The 13,910-nt window shown below is 39.3% G+C and overlaps 1 protein-coding gene across 7 annotated transcripts in view; it reads right to left on the bottom strand.

The window, feature by feature from the left end:
• Positions 1 to 13,910, bottom strand: part of NFATC3 (nuclear factor of activated T cells 3) — a 139,801-nt gene that overhangs the window by 28,597 nt on the left and 97,294 nt on the right. For 3 of the 7 annotated variants that reach the window (XM_077887417.1, XM_077887449.1, XM_077887435.1), the window contains exon 9: positions 4,725 to 5,732. In XM_077887417.1, coding sequence (XP_077743543.1) covers positions 4,725 to 5,732 — 1,008 coding nt within the window. Of the gene's footprint in view, positions 1 to 673; positions 768 to 4,048; positions 4,425 to 4,724; positions 5,733 to 13,910 lie in introns of those variants that run through there. The other 4 variants (XM_077887444.1, XM_077887425.1, XM_077887457.1 and 1 more) reach the window with 3 other exon arrangements.

The raw sequence follows: 13,910 nt of genomic DNA, 5'->3' as shown, positions 1-13,910 counted from the left end.
TTGGAAATCTGGGATCACATCCTGAGCCGAAGGCAGATGCTCAACCTCTGAGCCACCGAGGTGTCCTGAGGGAGTTGTATTAGAGGTATTTCTAACATCTGTTAAGTCTTCAACTTTTTTTTTTTAAAGGTTTTATTTATTTATTCATGAGAGACACACAGAGAGAGGCAGAAATGCAGACAGAGGGAGAAGCAGGCTTCCCGAGGGGAATCTGATGTAGGACTTAAGTCCCGGGACCCTGGGATCACAACCTGAGCCAAGGCAGATGCTCAACCACTGAGCCACCTAGGTGTCCCAAGTCTTCAATTTCTTTTTTTTTTTTTTTTCCCAAGTCTTCAATTTCTGAGGTGAGGTACACTAATATCTTCTCTGTTAAATGTCATTGAACTGTGTTAATGTCCACATTTCTAAAAATAAGAGTCAAGTAATAATTGGATGATTACTGACTCTATCTATTTAAAAATGCAAAGTAAAAAGAATATTTTATCTTTAATCTTTTAAAATCTTTAATGTGATCTTCATGTATTTTTATTTTAAAATTTATTTTTTTTATTTTATTATTTTTTCTAGAGGGAGGTGAGAGAGAGAGAAAACACAAGTACAGGAGGGGGAGAAGGGGGGGTGAGAGAGAGAAAGAGAGAGAGAGAGAACCTTAAGCAGGCTCTACACCCACCGTGATGCACGACACAGCCTTGATATCGTGAGCCTGAGATCATGACCTGAGCTGAAATCAAGAGTTGGACATTTAACTGAGCCACCCAGGTGCCCTAAAACAGAAATATGATTAACAAAATTTCTTAAGACTAGATGATAAATATATATATATATATATATATATATATATATTTAAAGATTTATTTATTTATTTATGATAAACATAGAAAGAGAGGCAGAGACACAGGAGGAGGGAGAAGCAGGCTCCATGCCGGGAGCCCGATGTGGGACTCGATCCCGGGACTCCAGGATCACGCCCTGGGACAAAGGCAGGCGTTAAACCGCTGAGCCACCCAGGGATCCCCGATGGTAAATATATTTAACTAGTGTAACACAAATTAAAATAATTGTGTCCTCCAGTTGTAGAGTGGAAATTACTTTGTACTTAATATTTAACACAATATAGAAAAGTTAATATAAAACCTGAGCTTAGGCTAACTGCAAAGTTCACCTAAGTGCTTCTAATCATTTATGGTGTGTTTATGGCTTCCTTTCATTTATTTTTATTTTTAAAGATTTTATTTATCTGAGAGAAAGAGCATGAGGGGTGGGGAGGGGCAGAGGAAGAGGGAGAAGCAGACTCCCCACTGAGCTGGGAGCCCGATATGGGGCTTGATCCTAGGACCCTGAAATTATGACCTGAGCTGGAGGCAGATGGTTAACGGACTGAGCCACCCAGGTGCCCCTATGGCTTCCTTTTAAAGCTAACCAAAAGGGAACATTCAAATGCTATGAAGTTTCAAATGTTGTTGTTTTTTAGTGAATTTGTATTAAAACTTTGCAAAATTGTAGGATTAAGTACCTAGAACTTTACCTTTAAAGGCAAATCAAAATAACATCATCAATGAGTCAGCTGGCAAATATTATAAATCTAATAATCCAAGATGCCCAGGAGTGCATTTTAGTTCCTTCCCCTTTAAATACTGCTAGAACCAATGGCAATGAGAGGACTCAACAGATCTTCTGTAGGGCTACCATCTGGGAACTTTTCTTGACTGTGTGGCCTCTATAATGAATGGAACAAATATGAAAAAAATTTTATACCTGCCCTCATATTTCCAGATTCTTTGTTTTGACAACATATTTTCACATATTCAAAGGGTAAAATAAAATTTTCATAAAACCTTTCCAGAAGTTCCAATTTGTTGCCCCCAAAATATCAAACTGATAAATTGGAAAAAGCAGTTCCACTACCTCTGGTCCCTTTTTAGGAGGAAAAAATCTTCATTTGGAAAGAAAGTGAGCTGGAATACACTTTGAGGTGTGCTCAATAAATCTCGTGTCTTTAGTTCCATCACAAATGGGTGGCAGGTTATCTATCACTCAAGGTCTTGCTCTTTGTCTCAGGATTAAAATTCTAATTATAAACCTTAAAAGCATGGTGAATAGTCTAAAACTGCTAAAAGAATGAATAAGGAACATTTTAAAAGTATGTATATTTGAAAAAGCCTTATTTTAAATTTGTTTTGTATAATAGAAGTCTCCTCTTTACCTGTTGTTCACCATTATTAAGTAGGCAGTGACACTTATGCCAGCTGTACAAAAAGAGAATAGCAAGACATAATACCAGAGCCCTCAAGTACTCCCGACACAATTGTGATAGATCAGATACAGTTGTGAACATGTGTTCATGCAGTGAAGTTCTGCACACATGTTCCTCTATGAATTAAAGAAAAAAATTAAAAGTTCAAGGGATCTCCTTGAGCACAGAGTTCTAACCACCATGGCCTGCTGTTGCTGGAGGCAACTATATAGTACTGCATGAAAAAAGATTAGACTAAAAAGATCTGATTCCAGTTTCAACTCTGCTCCTTACCAGTTGTGTGACCTTCAGAAAGTCCAATTCTCTAAATGATCACTATCTCAGAGACATAGGATTAATAAGGATTAAAAGAAATAATGAATAGGAAAATACTATGCAAATTGTAGGTGTTGCTTCAGTTTACACATACACAATTGACTCCTGAATAACATGGGTTTTGGGGCACCAGGGTGGGTCAGTTGGTTGAGCACCTGACTCTTGGTTTTGGCTCAGGTCATGATCTCATGGGCTGTGGGATGGAGCCCTCTGTCAGGCTCCACACAAAGATTCTCTCCCTCTACCTCATACACACACTCTCTCTCTCAAATCTTTTTAAATTTTATTTATTTGTGAGAGAGAAGGAACACGATGGGTGGGAGAGGAAGAGACAGAGGGACAAGCAGATTCCCCACTGATTAGGGAGCCCAACGCTGGGTTCAATTCCAGGACCCTGAGATCATGACCTGAGCTGAAAGCAGATGCTTAATGGACTGAGCCACTCAGGTGTCCCTTCCTTATGATTTTCTTAATAACCATTTTCTTTTCTCTAGCTTACTTTACTGTAAGTATATAGTATAAAATACATATAACATATAAAATGTGTTAATTGATTGTTAATGTTATCAGTAAGGCTTCTAACCAACAGTAGACTATTAATAGTTAAGTTTTTGGGGAACTGACAGTTTTAAGTCAATTTTTTGACTGAGTGAGAGTGGGTGTACCTAACTCTCAAGGTGTTCAAGGGCTAACTGTACTTTCTGTTTACACACAAATGACTTGGTACATTCCGTCGTGGCTTTGAGAGCCATCTTTTACTATGTCATTTGCCCTCCAGCCATTAAGGTGAATCGTGCTTTCCCAGACACAGCTCTCTTTCTACTTATGTTGCCTGATTTGCCCTCTGATATTCATTTACTGAAAACACATACTCATACTCTAAGATCTGGCTCAAATATCATCTCCTCAAGGAAGTTTTGAAGAATCTTTTTTTTTTTTTAAAGTAAGTTCTAGGTCCACTGTGGAGCTCAAACTCATGACCCTGAGGTCAGGAGTCCTAAGCTCTACCAACTAAGCCAGCCAGTTGCCCCACTACTGAATCTTTCTAATGGAATCTGTCCCATCTCTCTGATGATCTCCTAATGTGCTTCTTTTAGACCTTGACCGTAAGTGACTTAGGCCTACTATACTGTGTAGTCAGTCATGTACTGATCTGGTGGAAGCCCTGGGCAATGGGGATGCCTTATTTTATTTACCTTCCTTCCCCTTATGCTTGGTATTTGGGATTTAATACCAGCTTTGCAACTAAGTAGTAAATTCAGCTTCTCCAGATGTGTAAAAGAGATGGCTGACTTAGAATCACTATTCTCTACAGAAAATACAGAATCAGAGAATTAAAATTCTATATCCATGTTTTTAGAGTCTTTACAACTTTCATATTGAACACTTACAGGTAGTTTTCACTGAATTTCTATTTAGACAAAATTTGACTACCATATAAAAGATAAAGCCAAGAACAAACTCTAAAATTATTACCTGAAAATACTTTCTTGGGGAATTTTCAATTACTGAAATAACTAATATTCCAGAGTTTGTTCTCTAATTTAAAAACAGGGATCCATCTGCCAACTTACTACATTTATATAAATAGCTTTTTATCTTGGTGCCGACAGCTGTGCCAGCTACAGTCAACCAGTCTGGTCTTGTACCATTACCACTATCTGACTCAGCAAGCTGGCAGGGCCACAGAGGAACAAGTTCTTTACTTGTGTGAGTCTCCTCAAGGACAGGAATTCTATCTAAACATATTCCTGGTATTTCCAGCATCTAAACTCTGTGCCTTCCAAACAGATGCCATTCAGCAATATTTATTGAATTCCATTCTCCAGGCACTGTGACTTCATCATACATTCTGAAAGAAAAGATGTCCAATCAATTTCATGTCCTTAGTTCCATTACAAATGGGTAATAGGTTATCATTCAAGGTCTCATCCTTTGCAACAGGTATTAGTGGTAAAACAGACTTTAAAGCATAGATTTTCATGTCTGCATGAAACTATATTAACATATTTCTAGTAACAACAACCATTTTAAAAAAAAAGCCCAATCACATGCCATATACCAGTAAGCAATCCATGGTGACCTTTTTAGGACTATCAGAGAAGGAAGTTTCCGAATCTTCATTGCTTCAAGAACATAAAGATAAACTTACCATCATCTAAAGTGATGTCCTGTAGACCAATTGTTGAAAAGTTAGGTTCCTGCTCTTCAGGTTCAGGCTTAATGTTCACAGTTGCCTCATCAGGTGGAAATGAAGCTGGATCACACAAATTGTGACATATTAAGGATGAAGGTGCAGAAAGACCTCCCTGGCCTGTACTTTGTGCTTGCGTTGAGTGCTGTCCAGAATGCATTCTGGTGGTTAGAGACGGTGATGAGGCAGTTCCTGAGCTAGGAGATTGGTAAGGCATAGGCTGTAGCTGAGGAGATGGTGGCCCAGAAAGTGGTGAACTAGCCACGGGATGAGAGGCTGCTGGGGAAGCTGTTGTAGCAGACCCTGAATGTGAAGGACCATATGTAATGGGTTGTAACTGAGGGGAAGGCTGGCCTGTGACCTGGTCAGTCCCTGGAGAAGAAAGAGATCTTTGTCCTGTGTTCGAACAATGGTATCCCAATGACTGCAGGTGAGGCAGGGTCTGCACTGAGTGAGGTGTATGAGCTAAAAGATGTCCTGTTGGGCCTGAATTTGAAGAATGAAAAGGTATGGATGATGGCGGTTGACAGCCAAGATTTATTAAAGTAGGAAGAGTTGCATCCTGTGGAAACAAAACCGGATCAAATTCTTGACTAGAGGCAGCATTAACTGGAAGACAAGTTGGTCCGTTGTACACAACATTAGTTTGCATAGGCTGATAGGAAGACCCCACAGGAGGTGTTGGTGTGACTTGAAAAGGCTGGTGCATGATTGAAGAAGGTATCATTTGCTGTTCTTTACCAGCACTTTCATCCCTACACTGCAACTGTGGCAGATGACATGAAGTTACCATGGATGCATATGTTTGCTGGACGGGACAAACCAAGCTTCTCTGTGTTGACAGTACACTATCACGTGGGTGTCCTGTGTCTGAGGAAGGCCTCTGAGTTTGGGCAGGATGAGGCACAGACAATGCTGGAACTGAAGACAAGTCAACCTCTTCTTTGTGTTCTTGCTTCATCAAAACTAAAAAGAAAATGATTAAAACAAATATTATTACATAATATATACAATGATTATGAAAGGCCTTCATTCTAGGCTACATAACTATAAGGATGCATCCAAGCCAGGGGTTAAAAGTTCAAATGCCTTCAGAGAAGTCAAATACTATAAAATAGGTGAAGTCAATAAGCAAAAGACAACAGGGAGTAGAGTTCTTGCTCTAGAAGTATTCAAGTTAAAAAAACAATACTTCATAGAGCTTTATGAAGTGACGTGGAAAGATCTCTAAAACATTCCTAAATAACAAAAAAAGTGAGTTGCAGAACAATGTATACATATCAAAATTCTTATAAAGTATCATGTCGGGCTCCCTGCATGGAGCTTGCTTCTCCCTCTGCCTGTGTCTCTGCCTGTCTCTCTGTGTCTCTCATGAATAAATAAAATCTTAAAATAAATAAAAATAAAGTATCATGTGTGTATATATATACTAATGCATAATACATGTACACATGTTTTTGCTTATATAGGTATGGATATCTCCAGAAAGATGTCATGAAACTGGTAACTGCTGGAAATGGAAACTAGGTGACTAGGGAATAACAGCAGGAGCCAGATTTACTTTTTTTTTTTTTTTTAAGATTTCATTTATTTATTCATAGGAGACACGAGAGAGGGGGACATAGGCAGAGGGAGAAGCAGGCTCCGTGTAGGGAGCCCAATGTGGGACTTGATCCCTGGATCCCAGGAACACAACCTGAACCAAAGGCTCAGGTTAACCAAAGGCTTAACTGAGTCACCCAGGTGCCCCGGATTTACCATTTATTTATTTATTTATTTATTTATTTATTCATTCATTCATTCATTCATTCATTCATTCATGAAAGACACACAGAGAGAGGCAGAGACACAGGTAGAGGGAGAAGTAGGCTCATGAAGGGAGCCCGATGAGGGACTCGATCCCGAGACTCCAGGATCACACCCTGCGCTAAAAGCAGGCGCCAAATGGCTGAGCCACCCAGGGATTCCCCATGGATTTACTTTCTATTCTATGAAAGTTTTTATATTTTTTTTAGTGTTTTCAACCTGGTATATATATATATATTATATATTCAAAAATAAATGATTTTTTTTTTTAAATAAATGATTTTATAAAACCCTCCAAAACTCTATGGCCTAGTAAAAGCCTTGAATTTTAAGGAGCACCTGGGTGGCTCAGTTAAGTTGCTGCCCTTTTTTTTTTTTTTTTTTGATTATTTATTTATTCACGAGAGACACGAGAGAGGCAGAGACATAGGCAGAGGGAGAAGCAGGCTCCATTTAGGGAGCCCAATGTGGGACTCAATCCTGAGACTCCAGGATCATGCCCTGAGCTGGAAGGCAAACATTTAATCACTGAGTCACCCAGACATCCCAAGTGGCTGCCTTTGGATCAGGACATGATCTCAGAGTCCTGAGATCAGTCCTAGATTGGACTCCCTGCTCAGTGGGAATCTAGTTCTTCCTTTCTCTCTGATGCTCCCCATTTGTGCTCTCTTGCTTGCGTGCTCTCTCTCTCTCAAATAAATAAATGAAATCTTAAAAACAAAAACAAGACCAAAAACCTTGAATTTGAGACCTCTGGTGGTACCTTAGCAGTAACCTACCAGTCACCTATTTTTCATGTTGTACCATATACCAGAGATCTAATCTAATCTTCATAGAGCTTCTAGTTTACAATGATCTTTACATGCACCTCATCTGATCTTCAATCACCAACAGATACAAATTGCATGAGAAATATGAAGGATCAATAAAAGTACTGGAATGTACAAAAAACCTGTTTGAGCTAATAAACTAATTCAACAAAGCTGTAGGACACAAAATCAGCATGTAGAAATGAGTTATCTTCCTATAAACTAGCAATAAACAATCTGAAAAGGAAACTGAGAAAATGATTTCATTTACAATAGAATCAAAAAATAATACTAAAGAACAAATTTGTAGAAATGAATGCATTTTGCTTATTTTAATGTTTATCAAAACTAAACCATCAGTTAATTTTTTGTGTGTCAAAACAACAGATTTCATTTCTCTTGGGAAATATTTCAGTCCACTTCTGTAAAAATTATCTACTTTATCCTCCTATTAAAGTGCTAAAGTTCCTCTAAAAATAATTTTCCTGGGCTGAACATCCTGACTCTTGATTCCATTTTTTTTTTAAGGATTTTATTTATTTATTCTTGAAAGGCACAGAGACAGAGGCAGAGACAAAGGCAGAGGGAGAAGCAGGTTCCCTACAGGGAGTTCGATGAGGAGCTCGTTCCCTGGACCCCAGGGTCATGACCTGAGCCAAAGGCAGACACTTAATCACTGAGCCACCCAGGTGCCCCCAGCAATGTTTTCTTTTTGCAGAAATAGACCCATCCTAAAATTTGGTTTCAGCTCAGGTTGTGATCTCAGGGTCCTGGGATCGAGCCCCACGCTCAGTGCAGTCTGCTTGTCCCTCTCCCTCCCCCCTGCTCTTGCTCGATTTCTCTAAAATCAAATCTTAAAAATAAAAATAATTTTCTTGAAATTGTATCTCTTTGTTCCTTCCATGTTTACACTACCTTAAACTAACATTAAAAATTTCAAGATCTTCACTAAAACGTAAATACTTCATTCTAGGTCAAAATAACAATGAGAACCAAAGCATAGTGAAACCTCATCTGACTATTTATTTTCTATTTTTCTTTAAAGATATTATTTGAGAGAGAAAGAGAGAGCACAAGCAAGGGTGAAGGGCAGAGGGACAAGCAGACTCTCTGATAAGTAGGGAGCTGGAAGTGGAGCTCCATCCCAGGACTCCAGGATCTTGACCTGAGCCACTTAACCTGAGACACCAAGGCACCCCCTCATCAGATCATCTACTGAAACCTTGCCAAGTACAAGTCTCTTCACATAAGCATGGTCTCAATTGGAGGATATGAAAGTATGTAAAAATTAAAATAGCCCTAATATTATATTTATTATAGAGTAGGTAATTAACAGAGCACTTGTGTGGGAGTGCATCTGAACTTGACACTTTTTTTTTTTTAAACACTACTACCTACTTATGTGACCAAGTCAAATTTTACTCCTTACTTTTTTTTTTTTAAAAGATTTTATTTATTTATTCATGAGAGGCACATATACAGAGAGAGGCAGAGACACAGGCAGAGGGAGAAGCAGGCGCCATCCAAGGAGCCCGATGTGGGACTGGATCCCGGGACTCCAGGATCACACCCTAGGCCAAAGGCAGGAGCCAAACCGCTGAGCCACCCAGGGATCCCGACACTTTTCTCTAGTGTCCTAGCAAGAACAGAATGAGCTCATTATTCACCTGTGTTAGTCTCTAAATCTGCCAAGTGACACATGAGTACACCCTTAATTAACAAGACAACCCTTAAAACAGAGAGAAAGCATATCACCAGTCTTCTTATTGCTTCTGCCCCAATGCTAACATTCCTAAACCAGGCCTGTCTCCAGTTTCTCATTCTTGCCCAGGTATTCCTGTGTTTGTTTTTCCCTTTTTAAAATTTAGATTCAATTTACCAACATATAGTATAATACCCAGTGCTCATCCCATCAAGTGCTCTTAGTGCCCGTCACCCATTGCCCAGGTATTTCAAATATGGTTCACTGTGCCCAACAACTCTGACCTCTCTTATGTCTTAATGTACTTAATTTTCTTTTGACTCTGGCACAATTAGAACTTTCTACCTGTACTACTACTGGATTCTATTTCCCTCTTCTACTTTAGCTTCTACTCTGGTCCCAAGGCACAGTAAATGCCATACCCAGAATGACATTTTCATGTAAAGGAGGGAGAATATTAAGAAAGCCTCTCATCTCTCAATTAGTCCTGAATGGAGGAGGTGAGGCCCCTGGTTACATAAGTGGCTGGTTATCTAAAAAGGAGACAGAGGGACTGAGAACTACAGCATATCCACCTTTTTTGCATGATCCAATCCCTGTTTTTTATGTGCACTCAGATTGAGAGTTCTGCTTTGCTAAATTGAGTATATTTCCACTTTGCGAAATCAACTATCATTTTTTTGTCTATAGGGATTAAGAATCCAACCTGACCAAAACTGAGAAGCCCTCTTGGCTGGTCTATGATTGTTTGCTTTTACTTAGAGGGAGATACAGTTAAAGAGACCTTATAATATCTAGAATGAGTTGAATATTAGATTACCTAATTTTAGATTTAGAAATAGATTAACTCTACCTTTTGTGTTAAATATGGTCACTCTCAAGTTTATAATGTTATGGATAAAGGGATCCAGGGGGGAAAAATCTACTGGTCTACTGGTTTTCAAATCGTAAGAAACCTCTCTTCTCTTCTTCAAGTAATGGATGTGGAAGAGTAGCATCCATAGAATAGAAGCTCTCTGGATTCCTCTTCCAGTATAACCAGAATACCCAAACTAGATTTCACCCTTTTTATATATTGGCTTTTTGGCTAACACTTTATCTGAATTGTAAAACAATTTAAATAACTTGAAAACCATGCCTTTTTAGACTTATATCCATCCTCCTTGTATAGAGATTAATAAGTGGGTACATTCTGTGGCAGAACTGAGACCTGATCTCCTGACTGTAAGGCAGGCTCTCTCTCTCAACGGGAGAATGGAAAACCACAATCCAAAAGCCTGTCCAGTCAACTACTTAGAGCATAGAATATACTTTCCCATAGATAATATATTATACATGAAAGTTTGATTCTAATGTTGTCCCCCAAAGCCCCACTATTCCAAAACCAGAGCTCAGATGGTACCTCCAGTACAAATAACTACTGCTAGGCTTCAAAGGGAGGTATATTCCCTCAAAAGCTTCAGGTATACTGGGATGGAAGAAAGGGTTCCCACATCACAAGTTTTTTTTTTGTTTTTTTTTGTTTTAAGTAAAGATTTTATTTATTCATGAGAGATACACAGAGAGAGGTAGAGACATAGGCAGAGACAGACAGAGACATCAGGTTTCCCGTGGAGCCTGATGTGGGACTCCATCCCAGGACTCTGGCATCATGGCCTGAGCTTCCAAAGGCAAACACTCAACCACCAAGCCACCCAGGTGCCCCCACATCAGAAGTTTTGAAGCTAGAGGCTGAGTAGAAATTCAGGCACCACCACTGGGAAGGGCTCCTGATTAGGTAATTTGTGAATCATACACATATACTGGGAATGTTCTTCAATTTATAAAGTAAACTAGCTATGGGACAAAGAAGGCTAAATATAATTTCTAATTTAAAAAAAGTTATTACACCTGAAGCTAACATAGCATTGTATATCAACTATACTTCAATAATAAAAATTAAAACAAAATAAAAAACTCAAAACAGCCATTTACAACTGATCATTCTTTGATTGGATATTGATATTGATCAGATTCCTACTGCTGGAGGGTTGTCAAAAAGGTAACAAATTATCAAACCCTTTAATAAAAAACAAGCAACTTAGTAGACACTTAACCAACTGAGCCACCCAGATGCCCCTGAATATCTAAGATTTTTATAACTAAAATTTAAAAAAGAATTGTCACAACAAATAAAAGGCAAAAATCTTTAATATAAATAATTCATAGAAATTAATCAGACAAACAAAACTCTAATATAAGTATCACACACTAGAATACAAGAAGCTACTTAAATTCTGTAAAACTATCTGCTCATGAGTAAAAAATAAAAATGTTAAGGTTAGAAAACTAGTATACTATATATATTGTGGTCTTATTTTTATTTTAAAATGTTACATTATAAATGGATCACAAAAGGATCTAGAAGGATAGAATGAGAGTTTCAGAGCAGAGGACAATTAGGGTACTTGAAAATATTTTTTCAAGTTGTCTCTTTTCCTCTTTTTTTTTCCTCCAAAGATTTTATTTATTTATTTGAGAGAGAGAGAGCAAGCACATGAGCTGAGGAGGTGCAGAGGGATAGGGACAAGCAGACTCTGCACTGAGCGCAGAACCAATGCAGGTCCTAATCCCAGAAACTTGAGATCATGACCTTAGTTGAAACCAAGAGTTGGACACCTAACCAACTGAGGCACCCCTCAACTTTTTTTTTTTTAAGATTTTATTTATTTATTCATGAGAGACACAGAGAGAGGCAGAGACACAGGCAGAGGGAGAAACGGGCTCCCTGCAGGGAGCCCAATGTGAAACTCCATCCTGGGACCACAGGACCATGCCCTGAGCCCAAGGAAGACACCCAGGCGTCCCTCAACTTGTTTGTTTGTTTATTTATTTATTTAGTTAGTTAGTTAGTTAGTTATTTGACACACACAGAAAGAGAGAGAGAGGGGCAGAGACACAGGCAGAGGGAGAAGCAGGCTCCATACAGGAAGCTCAATGTGGGACTCGATCCTGGGTCTCCAGGATCACGTGCCCTGGGCTGAAGGCGGCGCTAAACCGCTGAGCCACTCAGGCTGCCCTCAACTTATCTTTTTAAAAAAATAAATTCATAGTAACGTATTCACTTTTATAAAAATTTTATTTAAAATTTCATTTAGAACAAAACAAAAAAAGCCAAATACTACAGAAAAAAAGATAGTAATCAACCAAAATAAGGACTACCCAAAGACCTCTTTTTTTTTTTTTTCTTAAAGATTTCATTTTTTTATTAGAGATAGTGAGAGCATGAGCAGGGGGCAGAAGAAGAGGAAGAAGCAGGATACCCAATGAGCAAGGAGCCCAAAATGGGGAACCCAGGATCCCAGGGTCATGATCTGAGCCTAAGGCAGATGCCTGACTGAGCCATCCAGGTGCCCCCAAACACTTCTTGAATCTATTATTCTGTGTATCCCACCTGATTTGTATTGTCAATCATAAGGCCAGTGATGACGGTAGTTGAATGCAGTATTTTTTCTGCACTCTGGGGCCTCACTGATTTCCATTCTCCTATATAATGCCCTCTGGGGTTCTGCCTTTATATTGTCTGCCCAACTCATGAGCTGATAATGTAAAGGCATTATATTCTCTCCTTTCTGTTTGCCTGTTCAATTACTACCGCTATGATGGTAACAATGAAAACCTGTAATCTGCTGATCTTCTTCTTTTATTTTTAAATAAATTTTTATTTATTTATGATAGTCACAGAGAGAGAGAGAGAGAGAGGCAGAGACATAGGCAGAGGGAGAAGCAGGCTCCATGCACCGGGAGCCTGGCGTGGGATTCGATCCCGGGTCTCCAGGATCGCACCCTGGGCCAAAGGCAGGCACCAAACCGCTGCACCATCCAGGGATCCTGCTGATCCTCTTCTATTGCTTTTTTATTTTTAAACAATCCCAGAAGCCCTCTCCCTTCTTGTTATTTTTAAATATTTTTTTAAATTTTATTTATTTATGATAGTCACAGAGAGAGACAGAGAGAGAGAGGCAGAGACATAGGCAGAGGGAGAAGCAGGCTCCATGCAGGGAGCCTGACGTGGGATTCGATCCCAGGTCTCCAGGATTGCGCCCTGGGCCAAAGGCAGGCGCCAAACCGCTGCGCCACCCAGGGATCCTGCTGATCCTCTTCTATTGCTTTTTTATTTTTAAACAATCCCAGAAGCCCTCTCCCTTCTTATCAAGGTTAGATTCTACACTCTCACATCTTCATAGCGTTTGATAACATTCTTAGACTGTATATTTTTAGTAAGTATCACCCTAAAGGAACCCTACTATCCTATTATCTACCCTAAAGAATCTTAGTGCTGCTTAAGAAAGTTATACAGCAAATTAATATTGATAAATTCATGAGTATCAACATCAAAGGTGCCCTTTGGTCATGCTTAGAATCCTATTATGTTTCCGTGTTAACTTACTCTCTCCTTCTTTCTTTCTTTTTTAAAGATTTTATTTATTAATCATGAGAGACACAGAGAGAGAGAGGCAGAGACACAGGTAGAGGGAGAAGCAGGCTCCATGCCAGGAACCTGATGTGGGACTCAATCCGGAAATCCGGGACCACGCCCTGGGCCGAAGGCAGACATTCAACTGCAGGCATCCCTATTCTCGCCTTTCGACTATTTCAAACTTGTCCACATTATTCAAACTGCCAAAGCACCCACACTCCCCCTCTGCTCAGACAGAAGACTGCATGCTATTCTTTATCTTTTTAAGACTTATTTATTCATAAGAAACACAGAGACAGAGACAGAGGCAGAGGCAGAGGGAGAAGTAGGCTCCCTGCAGGGAGCCATATGTGGGACTCGAACCCGTA

Source organism: Canis aureus, chromosome 3, assembly GCF_053574225.1.
Source record: "Canis aureus isolate CA01 chromosome 3, VMU_Caureus_v.1.0, whole genome shotgun sequence".
NCBI classification, from domain to species: Eukaryota; Metazoa; Chordata; class Mammalia; order Carnivora; family Canidae; genus Canis; species Canis aureus.
Note: the sequence above shows the minus strand (reverse complement) of the source record. Positions and strands in the feature narration are given on the sequence as shown.